The 15,176-nt window shown below is 36.5% G+C and overlaps 1 protein-coding gene across 5 annotated transcripts in view; it reads right to left on the reverse strand.

Annotated features, from left to right (window-relative positions):
* PDS5A (PDS5 cohesin associated factor A) overlaps window positions 1-15,176 on the reverse strand; it is a 153,350-nt gene that overhangs the window by 88,551 nt on the left and 49,623 nt on the right. For all 5 annotated transcript variants that reach the window (XM_063603530.1, XM_063603531.1, XM_055111285.2 and 2 more), the window contains exons 3-9: window positions 14,613-14,816; window positions 13,430-13,516; window positions 12,486-12,583; window positions 9,289-9,415; window positions 6,994-7,074; window positions 3,703-3,843; window positions 267-382 (exon numbers count right to left, since the gene is read on the reverse strand). In XM_063603530.1, the coding sequence (XP_063459600.1) occupies window positions 267-382; window positions 3,703-3,843; window positions 6,994-7,074; window positions 9,289-9,415; window positions 12,486-12,583; window positions 13,430-13,516; window positions 14,613-14,816 (854 nt within the window). The remainder of the gene's footprint in view (window positions 1-266; window positions 383-3,702; window positions 3,844-6,993; window positions 7,075-9,288; window positions 9,416-12,485; window positions 12,584-13,429; window positions 13,517-14,612; window positions 14,817-15,176) is intronic.

Genomic DNA, 15,176 nt, shown 5'->3' on the forward strand with positions numbered 1-15,176 from the left:
CTGGGATTACAGGCATGAGCCACCACGGCTGGCCATGACATTCTTTTAACACAAAGAAGTTAAAAAGAGTTACACAGATAAAATACTAAGCTTTCTTCATAAAAAATTTTTCGTACAATTTATTCCATAAGAAGGATGGAAACACAGATGACAATGAAACCAACATCTATTAATGAAAGTTTTGATATGTATAGTTTTAATCAAGTGGACTGCACCCTACTGACTATTTTCTAAAATATAAACATCAGAATTATATGTTCTCTTACCGTCCAAGAAAACATTGCCAAAGAGGACGATTCTGTGTTGCCAAATCAGAATCTTTGGAGCCAAACAATTTAGCTAGAAGTCGAACAACAGCTAATCGCTCTTCTCCATCATTGCTCTAAGAAGGGAAAACAGAAAGTGAAGCCTAAGCTTTATTCACCAGATTACAGAAAATATCTTGAAACATTCTCAAGAAGATACTATTTCATATTTCTGCTTATAACTGTGAGAAGTTTAAAATATCATATGTCCTCACTTACTATGCAGAAATTGATTTGATTTCATGTTAGATCATCTGGGTTTTTGCTCTTATTTCACACCCTCCCAACTGCTAATTTATGTCTACTTCACTGATTAATTGCATTCTATACATTGGTTATGGACACTGTACAAATATGAGACATACAATTCACTTCTAACATTAAGAACCCTATAAAAACATCTATGAAGGACAAAGTTACAGTTACCACCCTAATAAGCTTACTTTATAGGAAATCTGCAATTTACGTTCCAACATAAACACACATCAATTAAAGTTTTGATATACAAATTTGTTTTTTTTTTTTCTCTCTTTTTTTGAGGAGTCTTGCTCTGTTTCCCAAGCTAGAGTGCAGTGGCACGATCTCAGCTCACTGCAACCTCTGCCTCCCGGGTTCAAGAGATTCTCCTGCCTCAGCCTCTCGAGTAGCTGGGATTACAGGCGCCCACCACCGCACCAGGCTAATTTTCACATTTTTAGTAGAGATGGGGTTTCACCATCTTGGCCAGGCTGGTCTCGAACTCCTGATCTCGTGACCCAACCACCTCGGCCTCCCAAAGTGCTGGGATTATGGGCATGAACCACCGCGCCTGGCTGATACACAAAGTTTTAATGAAGGATCCCCTACGACTGGAGAATACGACACTACAGAATTTCATGATTCATGGAAACTCATTTTAATAGCAATGCAAGAATCAAAAGATGATCTGAAGGTCAGCTTAAATACTATAAAAAAGCAAAACTTCATTGTTTTCTAGTAAGATTATATTTTCTTATCCTGAAACAGTATATGCGATAAAAATTCTGTTCCAGTTTCAGTAGTGATGCCATGCTTTAATGTAAAATAAGTTATTCTAAAACCATATGGTGTGTGAAACTTTTCAAAAATCATATTCACTAGGAAAATAAACATAGTATCTAAAAGCAACTGCTAATTTTTTTTAGGTGTTCAAATATAATATGTGCCTAAAGCAATACCAGATATCCAATAAACAAAATAGTTTTGGAAAAGAGAAGTAAAAATAGAAAAATAAAGACCACAGGATAAAATCTTTTCCTTATGAATGTTTTAACGTTCAAGAACAGGGGTTTTGTGGGTAAAACAGGCACACTTAACCAATGTAAAAATGAAAATTACATCAAGTATTAACTATTTTAATTTTAAATGACAAAAATTATTATTATTTTTTTTTTAAAGAGGTAAGAGTCTTGCTCTGTTGCCCAGGCTGGAGTGCAGTGGCAGGATCATGGCTCACTGCAGCCTTGAACTCCTGGGCTCAAGTGATCCTCCCATCTTAGCCTCCTGAGTAGCTGGACATACAGGTGTGCATCACCACACCTGGCTAATTTTTTATTTTTCTATAGAGACAGAATCTTACCATGCTGACAAGGTTGGTCTTGAATTCCTGGCCTCAGGCAAGCCTCCTACCTCAGCCTCCCAAAATGCTGGGATTATATGGACATGAGGTACCACATCCGGCCTGATTTTTTTTTTTTTTTTTTTTGGTGAGACAAGGTCTGGGTGTGGCTCTATCACCCAGGCTGGAGTACAGTGGAGCAACCTCGGTTCACTATAACCTCCGCCTTCCAGGCTCAAGCCATCCTCCCACCTCAGCCTCCTAAGTAGCTGGGACTACGGGTGTGTGGCAATATGCTTGGCTAATTTCTGTATTTTTTGTAGAGATGGGGTGTCACCATGTTGCCCAAGCTGGTCTCAAACTCCTGGGCTCAAGAGATCTGCCTGCCTCCACCTCCCAAAGTGCTGGGATTACAGGTATGAGCTACCGCACTTGGCCCAGCCTGATTTTCTTTGACAAAATTTTTCTCAAGCAAAATGACAATAATGCAGAGTAGCACAACCTTCTAATAAGTTCAATTTATTAGCCAATATGATTTACTTCTTAAAGAAAAAGTAATCTATCCCTTAAATATGAAACAATATATGGAAATTTTATTCTAATAGCAAGTAACTGTTTTAGTAAATCAGTGATTATTTCAAAAGAGGACATTTCACATCTATAAACTACAGAAGTAAAACTAACTGAAAACTCGCCCCTCTGCTATTTGTAAAAGTCAAAATATATTCCTTGACCAGGCTCAGTGGCTCATGCCTGTAATCTCAGTAATTTGAGGCCAAGGCAGGAGAATTGCATTAGGCCAGGAATTTGAGACCAGCCTGGGCAACATAGTGAGAACCCCTCTCAAACAAACAAACAAGCAAAAACTGCCAGGCATGGTGAGGTACACCTGTAGTCCCAGCTCCTCAAGAGACTGAGACAAGAAAAGCCGGGCACTCCAGCCTGGGCGACAGAGCAAGACTCCGTCTCAAAAAAACAACAACAAAAAAAGAGACTGAGACAAGAGGATCACTTGAGCCCAAGAGTTCAAGGCAGTATTAAACTTTTACAAATAGCAGAGGGGCAAGAATTACGAATTACTTGCTCAGTTGTCTATAAAAAATAGATATACTATTTTTCGGACAGTCAAATTTCTGTCCTTAATCTGTACCATGAAAAGGTCATAAAATTGTAAGCAATACCATATGAGGATTACATTTAAAATATTTTGATGTTCTAAAACATATCTATCTAATAATGGATACCATTTAATACCAACATGTATTATAAATCTCTAAGATAATACCATTTTTCCTATCTATTGCTTGTGTCACTGTGATTATCAGTAGATATTTAACAATTAGAAGTATTATAATTTTGTGGCCAGGCGTGGTGGCTCACGCTTGTAATCCCAGCACTTTGGGCAGCCGAGGTGGGCAGATCACAAGGTCAAGAGATTGAGACCAGCCTGGCCAACATGGAGAATCCCCATCTCTACTAAAAATAGAAAAATTATATGGGCATGGTGGTTTGCACCTGTAGTCCCAGCTACTCGGGAGGCTGAGGCAGAAGAATCGCTTGAACCTGGGGGGCAAAGGTTGCAGTGAGCCGAGACTGCGCCATTGCACTCCAGCCTGAGCAATAACAGCAAAACTCCATCTCAAAAAAAGAGAAAAAAAGATAAATTGAAGTCACACTTTATTCTTCTACAGTTACAGAAAAATTATGCAGTATACGTTTTTCCTGGAAAGTTTAAAGGGCATGAAAATTGGTCAATTTTACATTGTGCCTGCTCTAGAAACAAAAAAATTAAAAAAAAAAAAGAAAATTGGTCAATCTTACCTTTAGTTTGAATTCAAGCTGTGGCATGACGGATAATAATAAATGAGGATCTATAGCAAAAAGTTCCTGAATCAGATCAAATACATGTTCTGACAAATCACTTACTGATGATCTTCCCAGCACCAGGACTTGATTGAAAAACTGTAAGAGATATTAAAAACAAAAAGAAAACATCCAGTTCATTTAAAAACATGGATACATTTTTAATAAACTTTTTTATAAATAATTTAATTAGGTATTACACATACAATTGAAGGAGGTGATACAAACAGGTGTGTGATTACTAATATATAATAAGACAGTCATCTAAACGGCAGAAGAAATAATTTCCTAATAATATCAAATCATGAATGTTACAAGGAGAAAAGCAAAAAAAAATTGGTTTGTTGGGTGTATTTCAAATAAGGACATTTCTAGGAATCTTTGTTTTCATTAAAACAATTTAGACAGTCTGTGTAGTTCATTACAAAGGATTTTAGAAAAATTTCCTTGTAGCAGAGAAAAATTACAAAGTCTCAATCTTTGATTTTTTTTTTCTTTTTATGAGATGGAGTCTGGCTCTGTCACTCAGGCTAGAGTACAGTGGCGTGATCTCGGCTTACTGCAACTTCCACCTCCGAGGTTCAAGCAATTCTCCTGCCTCAATCTCTTGAGTAGCTGGGATTACAGGAACCCGCCACCATGCCCAGCTAATTTTTGTATTTTTAGCAGAGACAAGGTTTCACCGTGTTGGCCAGGCTGGTCTCGAACTCCATACCTCAGGTGATCTACAGGCCTCGGCCTCCCAAAGTACTGGGATTACAGGCGTGACCCATTGCGCCTGGCCTCAACCTTTGATTTTTAAAAAAATCAAAGGCACAGCAGCACACGCCTGTAATCCCAGCACTTTGGGAAGCCGAGGCATGACAATCTTGAGCCCAGGAGTTGGAGACCAGCCTGGGCAACACAGTGAGACCCTTGCCTCTACAAAAAATAAAAAAATTATCTGGGTGTGGTAGTGCATGCCTATAGCCCCAGCTACTCAGGAGGCCACGGCAGGGGGATCATTTAAGCCCCAGGAAGTCGAGGTTGCAGTGAGTTGTGATCACACCATTGCACTCCTCCTGCATGGGAGACAGAACAAGACCCTGTCTCAAAAAAAAAAAAAAAAAAAAAAAACAAACAATAATTTTTCCATGAGTTTAGTAATAAAGAGTATTTAAAGCTGAAGGATTTTTTGTTGTTGTTGGGTTGTTTCTTTTCATACTCAGAGAAAGTCAAATATGTTTTGACTCGCATGACAGAAAGAACAAAAAGTTGGTAATACAAAAGCTGATTTTTTTTTAAATGCTAGACAGAAATAAAGAGTATACAAGGCCAAGAGCACAAATTAAAAGATACCAGCACTGCACACCACCGTCACACATGCAGAAGAATTAAATTTTTAAAATGCCTCAGGGGCAATTGTATGCAACTGATACAAGCATACACTTCTGGTAGTATCATAAGTTGAAAAGCAGCATGAATTAAGTTAGAAAATATTCATTATTGGCCAGGTGTGGTGGCTCACGCCTGTAATCGCAGTACTTTGGGAGTCTGGGGCAGGCGGATTACCTGAGGTCAGGAGTTCAAGACCAGCCTGGCCAACATGGTGAAACTCCATCTCTACTAAAAATACAAAAATTAGCAGGGTGTGGTGGCACACATCTGCAGTACAGCCACTAAGGAGGCTGGAGCAGGAGAATCGCTTGAGCCTGGGAGGCGGAGGTTGCAGTGAGCTGAAATCGCACCACTGCACTCCAGCCTGGGCAACAGGGCGAGACTCCATCTCTAATCATTCCCACTGGATAAGAGTAATATCAAAAAATTCATATTTACTATGCAGACATTGAAAATAATGAAGAAGATAGTTTTATCAAAATATATGCATACACACACACAAAAAAGCACAGAATACTACTTCTGAAAGGATATAAGAAAACCTAATGGGGATGGTTATTTCTGAGAATTAAGAAATGTATTCAAAGCTGAAGACAGACACTTCTTTACTACTATTATTGTTTAATCTGTTTAAATATTAATTTAGTAATCCAAGTAATACTAATAGGATAACATTTAAATTAAAAGCCTTATTTGGATTTTTATCCATGGAAAATAATTCAACAATATATAAATGTTAGATTCACAAAGATGATTAGGAAAGGAAAGAAACACTGAAAAGACCTAGATCTATGACAATAAGGAAATACGTATCAAGAAACATTTACATTCTTATATATTTAAAAAGAATGTCAAAATACGTAAATACAAATATGACGATAAAAATTTTACATAAAATAGCCGGGTGCGGTGGCTCACGCCTGTAATCCCAGCACTTTGGGAGGCTGAGGCGGGCAGATCACGAGGTCAGGAGATCAAGACCACCCTGGCTAACACGGTGAAACCCTGTCTCTACTAAAAATACAAAAAATTAGCCAAGTGTGGTGGCGGGTGCCTGTAGTCCCAGCTACTCAGGAGGCTGAGGCAGCAGAATGGCGTGAACCCGGGAGGCGGAGCTTGCAATGAGCCGAGAATGCACCACTGCACTCCAGCTTCAGAGACAGAGTGAGACTCCGTCTCAAAAAAAAAAAAATTTTTTTTTCATAAAGTATGTGGGAAAATAGTTATAAATATGCGCAAATGAACAATGGAGTTAGTTGCTATAAGGTAGTGAGATTGCAAACTTTTTTTTCCAAATTATTGATTTTTTTAGGAAAAACAAACCCAGAACAAATTCCTCAGTAAACCTTTTTTTAACTATTACTACGTAGCAACTATCACAATCTTTCATTACTGAAAAGTATTTAAATCTTTGCCAAAAACAACAGGCAAAACAACCAAACCATTTTCTAAGTAAATCTCTGTAATCTTAAAAAATAAAAATAAAAAAAAAAGGAAGAAACATTACAGGACTTCAGAAGAATGACCCAAAAGAAACAAAGAAAAAAATATAGAGAGAGAGACACAGAGACCCAAGGATAAAGATGTAGAGAAAATATGAAAGAGATCAGCATATCTGGGAGACAATGAAATAAACATAAATACAAATGCAGATAAGGGGGTGGGAGTTGCAGACGACTTTTCTTATAGTAATATCCACCCTTTAAAAACGTCATGAAACTTATGCTGCATTTCTCTAACCCCGGTCACATTTGGACATAAGTTATTTTATATTTATAAGCTAAATAAACTTTTATGTAAGAGGTTCTAATAAATTAGTACAATGGATTAAGAATTACAAAATATAAAATAAACACAGAAAGAAATACATACATTGGCAATGCATGCCTCAATAGTCTGGACTGTTCTTTTCAATAGCACTTTTGCAAGGTCAAAGGACTGTTTATTTAAGTTCTGAAAAATAATAAAAACATGGAAAGTTACAAATAAACGTTAATTTATGAGATAGTAACATTAGAATACTGTAGTCTTCAAATCTGTAATAAAATATGAATTTTGCTTCACTAAAATATGAAGCAAAAATAAAAATAACTGAGTTCTCTTCAAGGTTTTGCCAAATATCCTCTAGTCAAGTGGTCTTAAATGCAGACGTTGCAAATCGAACTAATTTATTAATCAAAAACTAAAATGGGTTAGTTAGCAAAAGCATAACACTATATTGTTTTATTAAACTCAAAACAGACCTAATGCTTTTTGGTTTTATCTGTTAACCAATGTAAACTGACAACTACACCCACGTATCTTGAACACATACACTCCCCGATCTAACACAACATGCTCAATTATTTCATTGTTTAATCAATGCGTGCTCTGGAGAAGAGTAGACCTGGTAAGCGTTTCAAATAAAAAGCATTCTTGATCAACTGTATTTTTGAAATGCTTAATACTATGCTCCCGTTTCAAGAGTCCCAATGTACTCAAATAAATTAAAGGATCTGAGAAGGACCTTAGAAAATATATATTTAATTTTTTTAAAATGCCTGAAAAGGGAATTCTTGTTTTGAATAATACCTATTGACATTGCTATATCTTGAAGTTTTGGATCAAACAGATTCATTCACCATCATCTAACACCTCTTCCAAAACGAGGCTAGGAAACCCTACACTCTAGGCCAGGGGTCAGCAAACTTTTTCTATGAAGGGCCACATGGTAAATATTTTAGGTTTTGTGGGTCATACAAATCACTGCAACAACTACACAACTCTGCTGTTGTAGCATGAAAGCAGATATAAACAAAACGAAAACGAATGAACATGGCTGTGTTCCAATAAAATCTTACTTACATAAATAAGCAATAGTCCAAATCTGATCAACAAGCCATAGCTTCTTGACCCCTGCTCTATACTTTTATTTCATTGGCAAAGGATAAGATTTGCTTAAAATTAAGTTAACATTTCTATTTCTTAAAAGAAGTCTATTTCCTACTACTAATAAAAATGCTCTCAAGCCAGATGTGGTTGCTCATGCCTGTAATCTCAGCACTTCGGGAGGCTAAAACGGGCAGATCGCTTGAGCCCAGGAGTTTGAGATAAGCCTGGGCAACATAGCGAAACCCCGTTTCTACAAAGAAAACTTAAAAAAAAAAAAAAAAGCCAGGTATGGTGGCACATGCCTGTATTGCCAGCTACTTGGGAGGCTGAGGTAGGAGGATCACTTGAGCCCAGGAGACAGAGGCGGCAATGAGCCAAGATAGTGCCGCCGCACTCCAGCCTAGGTGACAGAGTGAGACCCTGTCCCAAAAAAATACCACCAACCTACTTACCTAGTATATAAAAACCAAATATACTGTCTTAATCTGCCAAAATATACTCTCCTTTGCCATAGTCTCAGAATTTTTATAAACTACAGAATTTTGTAAACTACATTTGAATTAATAAAATGTAAATAATATTTAAACTCGAGAAGAATTTAAAATTAATTATATCTTTCTGTGAATGAGTATAATTGGACAGATTTTTCCTCTAATGTCTGATAACAGGATACTGAACCACTAGAACAAAGAGCAGGAGAGCAAATATCAACACTGGGGTAGGCCTGAGTAGAGCCCAGTGGTGGAGCTTGAGGGCAGCCAAGTCCTTCAGATTCTTAGGAGGATCTGGTGGAGATAAATAGAAAAAGGAAACAGGGAAGAATGATACACCTTTGAATCATCCTTTTCTTCTTAACATTAACCATATAGCTTCTGCCCAAATCTTTTTCTGAGAGTACCTAAGAAAAAGGTACGACACGGATTCTGGAAAGAAATCCAAACTCCTATGTTTCACATCTATGTTAAAAAGGAGGAAATACATTTCTTTTCCAAACAAAATTAACCAAAAGGCAACACCCCTAACCCCTTACAATTCTCAGATTATTTGTGTGAATACAAAACATTTTCAGTTTCCAGAAAACAGCACTTAAATGAATGAAACTCTTACATGATATGTTAATCAATATATTTTGTAAAAATAATAGCCACAAGACTAATGCATGTTATTTTATTTGAGGTGGAGAACGGTCATGGGAACAATTACATGGGATTGCAAATGGCCATAAAACAACTGTTCATTCTTATGTGTGGCGTGACTGTTAAACATTAACCTTGAATATCTTTATACTTTACAGACCTTATGTGCAGGAATGAGGTTAATAAGAATGGAGTCCAATAATTCTTGAGTAACTCCATCACCTTCCATGATGATAGAACTCATCAAATCTAGCATGTGCATTTGTACCTTCTTATTGTGGCTATTGCTATAAAAAAAAAAAAAAGAATAAGTAGTAGGAGGAGGAAAAGAAGAGAATTCAAGCTTCTAATAGGAAATTAAACGTCCTAGTTTAAAACAACAATCTCACATGTAAAGGATTTTCACTTGAGGGACAGTGCCAATAATGGCAGAGAAATTTTGGCTGCTCTATTTTCTTTCTCCTTTTGTTGACTATTACAACAGTTGTAAGGTACTGTTGTATTTTATAAAAACAAAGACAAACCTAATTTCTAATAAACTACATTTTCTTCCATTCACTTTTTTTTAAAAAGAAAAGAAAAAGGCCGGGCACAGTGGCTCGGACCTGTAATCCCAGCACTTTGGGAGGCTGAGGCAGGTGGATCACCTGACATCAAGAGTTCAAGACCAGCCTGGCCAACATGGTGAAACCCCGTCTTTACAAAAATACAAAAATTAGTGAGGCGTGGTGGCGGGCACCTGGGAGGCTAAGGCGGAAGAATCACTTGAAACTGGGAGGCGGAGTTTGCAGTGAGCAGAGATCATGCCACTGCACTCCGGCCTGGGCAACAGAGTGAGACTTTGTATCAATTAAAAAAAAAAAAAGGAAAAGGAAAAAAAGACCTTTTAAAATAAATTAAGTCTTTACACAACTAGGATTCCAAAAGTAAATTAAATTCTGCCTTTAAAAATGTCAATTTTAGCCTGGGCAACATGGCGAAACCCTGTCTCTACAAAAAAATTAAAAATTAGCCAGCTGAGTAGCCCCAGCTACTCAGAAGGCTGACATGGGAGGATCACTGGAGCCCAGGAGGTCGAGGCATCAGCAAGCCATGATCGTGCCACTGCACTCCAGCCTGGGGGACAGACCAAGACCCTGTCTCAAAACACACACACACACACACACAACACACACACACACACACACACACACACACGTCCACTTCAAGGAAAGAACACTTCTGCTTACATGCCCCAGATTTTTAAAGGTGATAAAATTTTAAGGAAACAAACAAAAAAGTATACAATAATAAAGGCAGACATTTTTTTCAACTCCCACACCTTAAGTCTTAATAAACTCCTCAAACTAAGATAAAAACCTATTTAAACACCCCCAAATGCATAAGCCAACATAAGCAATTATTGCTGTATCCTTGCCACTAGAAGTTTTAACTCACCAATACTGAAAATCAAAAGTTTCATCTAAAATGCTTTCAATAACTAGAAGGCTTTTCTGAAAATGTCATCCTAGTACCTCCTAAAGAATTTCAAACAGACAAATGAAAAATCAATAAAGCATAAAATATAAGGCCAAGAATCACTTTCAAGTGCTTCCACAGTGAGGCCTGCCCTTTCTTGCTACTTTTGAACCCAGTCAGCATAAGAACAGGCCTGGGCTGGCCTCCTGAATGGGTGAGACATGTGACCCAGTTCTATCACTTCAGCCCACCTCAGCCAACGGCCAGATATTGACCAGATATCCTGCCAACTGACTACAAACACAGGTGCAAAATCCAACCCAAATAAAATCAACTGCCAAGCAGAATCATGAGCTAAATAAAATGGTGGCTGTCTTAAACTATCAAGTTTTAGGTTACTTTGTAATGCAGCAAAAGCTAACAAACACAAAGGTTTATATGTTCTATCATTTACTTTAAGGGCTTACTGCTAGTCAAATGCCACAGAAGTTTCTTCTCATGCTATCTTTCTACAAGCTTCTATCCTATGCCAAACTGGAGTGATCCTTTCCTGTTTGTTTCAGGATAATGTCTAATCCTACCATTCCATCTAAGGAAAAAGAAAATATGATATAGCATTCATTAAAACTCTGGAAATGTGCTGTTCAATATGCAAGCCATTTGCCACATATGGCTGGTGAACATGTGAAACATGAGGAGGGCCACATGTTGGAATGAAAATACTTTTGGATACAGTGGAATAAATAACATATATTATCAATATGAATTTCACTTGTTTTTACTTTTCTATTAATGTGACTACTAGAAAACTTACGTGAGGTATGTTTGCATATAATGTAATACTCTAGAACACATCTCATAACAGTGCTTGATTTACTATACAAAAAACAAACCAGGCTGGGTGTGGTAGCTCACACCTGTAAACCCAGCACTTTGGGAGGCCGAGGTGGGTGGATCACTTGAGGTCAAAAGCTTTAGACCAGCCTGGCCAACATGGCAAAACTCTATCTCTACTAAAAATACAAAAATTAGCCGGGCGTGGTGGCACACACCTGTAGTCCCAGCTACTCAGGAGGCTGAGACAGGAGGACTGCTTGAACCCGGGAGGTGGAAGTTGCAGTGAGCCAAGATGGCACCACTGCACTCCAGTATGGGTGACAGAGCAAGACACTGTCTCAAAAAAACAAAACAAAACAACCCACACAGAATAAAACAATAACAACAAAACCCACACACAAAAAAAACCAAACCAAAACGAAACAAAAAACCCACAAACCAAAAAACATGGGCTAAAATCAGAATTTGAGCCTCCTGTCCAGCAACTGGTCCTTGGGCAAGCCACTACACTTCCTGACTCTGGATTAGTTTCCCTATTTCTATAAAGAGAAGGCCAATTTAGGCAATGTTTAAGATTTTTTTCTAGGTCTAGAATAAGAAGTTGTCAAAGTTAGTGAGCTTAAAGACTGAGCTATTACGTCTCCCAGAACTAATGGTACATACAATATGCATAATTTCTACCTCATAATTTAATACTTCATTGTATTAACGTAAGGTTTCAGACGATTTGCTTTACAACCATATGTGGTTGCCTCTATTAGATAGTAAGTCCCTTCAAAACAAGAGCACCACTTTATACTTCTCTACTGGTCCATGGCCTCCAGGACAGCCTGGGCGACTGAAGAGCCAACCAGTAAATTGATACCATAATTTAAAATTCGTAGTATAAGGTCAAAGGCAGTGTTCGGACAACAGAATTTTTACTTTCCCCTTTATGTTAAGTTTTCTAATGAAAACAATTCCTTATAATTCTGAAATATCTTAGTGTACATGTAGAGTATACAACATCTGAATACATAATCAAGAAAAAGAGACAAACAGAAATGCTTATAAATAACTTACTTGATCACTGAGAAGAGAGTTCTAAAAAGCTGAATAAAAATTTCATTGCAATCTTCCAATTCAAAGCAGATGTTATATGATTTAACCCAAGCTAAATTCTTAAATAAATAAAAATAATTATTGAATTATACATATATACAGAATAGTTATATAATAAAAAACTCAGTAAAAATTAATTTTTAGAGTTAGAAACATATTAAAGTCTATAAAGACTCAACATATAAAATTTTAAGTGTTAATCACATATTCTGACCTTGAAAAAGATATATACCTGATGGCATCAATTTTCTCAAACTGAAAAATACTCAATATTTTTAAGTTGGTAGATATATTTACATACAAAATTTAAGAAGCAGTAAAAATCTGTTTTTAGAATAGAAAATAATAAAAATAAAAAGATAGAGGCCAGGCCCGGTGGCTCACGCCTGTAATCCCAGCACTTTGGGAGGCCAAGGTGGGCGGATCACCTGAGGTCAGGAGTTTGAGACCAGCCTCAACATGGAGAAACCCCGTCTCTACTAAAAATACAAAATTAGCCACGCGTGGTGGTGTATGCCTGTAATCTCAGCTACTCGGGAGGCTGAGGCAGAAGAATTGCTTGAACCTGGGAGGCGGAGGTTGCGGTGAGCTGAGATCGCGCCATTGCACTCCAGTCTTGGCAACAAGAGTGAAACTACGTCTCAAAAAAAAAAAAAAAAAAAGAAAGAAATAGATACAAACAAAAGATATAGTTTCAAATAATCTACAGTTTTTCCATCAGAATATACTTTATCTCTTCAGGATAGGAAGAAAAATAAAATAATATTTTCCTTATGAAATGTAAAAGACATTTTATTATAGGCTTTGAATAAAATAAAGACTCATTTTACATTACAAAGTTAACATGAAGAATTTGCTATCATGTGAAATAATGTTAATAGTTATTAAAGTTTTTTTTTTTTTACCTCTAATAAATAAAAGTATCTATTAAACTGTGGACTCTTTGTATCCTCCAAACCTTTTAATTGTCTGGTAATAAACAAAAATATGTCCTGTTAAAAAAAATAAAACACATTAATTTAGACACAAATACTTTTCTTTCACAACACACTAATAGTATGTAACTTTATTATTTGTGTACAAACTACAATAAAAGAAAATTCTCCTTTAGATGAATGTCTTGGGATTGGCCTAATCCATTATTCAAAATGATTCAAAAGATCCAATCAAATAAAATTATACTCTTTAGAAGCAAAAATAAACTATAAATCTTTAGGCTTTCTCTTTCAGAGAGGACCACAGGCTCTATATCTCATTATAATTTCTTCTACTATCATGCTTTCACTTTACTCACTATCTCCACCTTGCATCAGGGCAAAAACTATCTTCATTTTAAGGAGTTGGATATGAGTATTTTCCATTACTATTACCTACAAGTAAATAGTAATTTTTAGCCAATGTTTTGAAGTTGATGTATGATTACGAAGTTGTGCGTGAAAAAAGGCAACAGACTAGTCCAATGGTTCTATGATTCATGATGATAGTCTTTCATTTCTTAATAAGCTTTCTTTAGAAATTTTAACTCACAGTAGTATCAATATAATACAAAATGATTTTAGGACTATTTTTAAAGAAAGCAGTCTACAGGATTAAAATTTGCCAAGAATGAAATTATTCAAAATACAAAATCTCCCCAAGAGATCAATGTTAAGAGTTCCACAAACACTTGAACAAAGGCAGAACAACCAAGATGAGCATATAGTTTTGCATGCTGAATAACTTATAGGGGAAAATAGTCATATGAATATGTAAATTCTGGTATGCTATTATTTTAAAAAGTATCATTAATCTGCTATTTATCCCTGGAACATAGCTATCTGGGCTTTTGTGATGAATTAGCCAGAAAATTGGATTTGAGCATACAGGGACTAGTTTTGAACTATACCTTTCTATGCTTCAAATCAAACAACCAACCAACCCAGTCATTTGTGGAAATACTAACTGAATGAATAATTTTGCAACTTACAATATATTCTTAAGATGAAGAGACTAATATGAAACCTATGTTCATAAAGGTAAAATATAAAAGTATACCTTCTGAACAGTGGTGAATGAAAAATACAATAAAATGAAAAAGGCCGTATTTACCTTAAGTTTATCATGGGAAGTATATGGAGCTTCTGGGGCATAGATACGAAAGATATCAGCCAAACAACATGCTACAAGGAGACGCACATCTTTATTGGGGTTCCTGAGGAAGAATTCAGATGCAAGATGCAAGGCTAGTGGGAGATACTGCTGTTTTTCATCTTCTGAGTCCTGATCCATATCCATAAAGGTTTTCACTACCATCTGTAAAAATGTACAAAAACACAAAATAATTAACTCCTGGAATTTAGAAATCAGTGGAGGATGTGATTTAAAAAAAAAAAAGTCATCTCCATTAGCAATCGGTGGCCACCAGACAGTTCACAGTCAACTTTTTATAAATCTTCATTTAAGAATTTCAGAAAAGATCACAAGCATGAAACGGCTAGTCTAAAAAACCCATAAACAAGTATCACCTTCTCAGGCACATTATCTGCACTAGCACCTCATTTATGAGGAACTTAAGCCTCTTATTATTCATTTTAAATCTAGCCCAGATAGTTCCTGGCCCCATATGGACAATAAAATTCATTTGATATTTGGCAACATCATTAACTATGCTTC

The sequence above is a fragment of the Pan paniscus genome, chromosome 3, assembly GCF_029289425.2.
Source record: "Pan paniscus chromosome 3, NHGRI_mPanPan1-v2.0_pri, whole genome shotgun sequence".
Classification (NCBI taxonomy): Eukaryota; Metazoa; Chordata; class Mammalia; order Primates; family Hominidae; genus Pan; species Pan paniscus.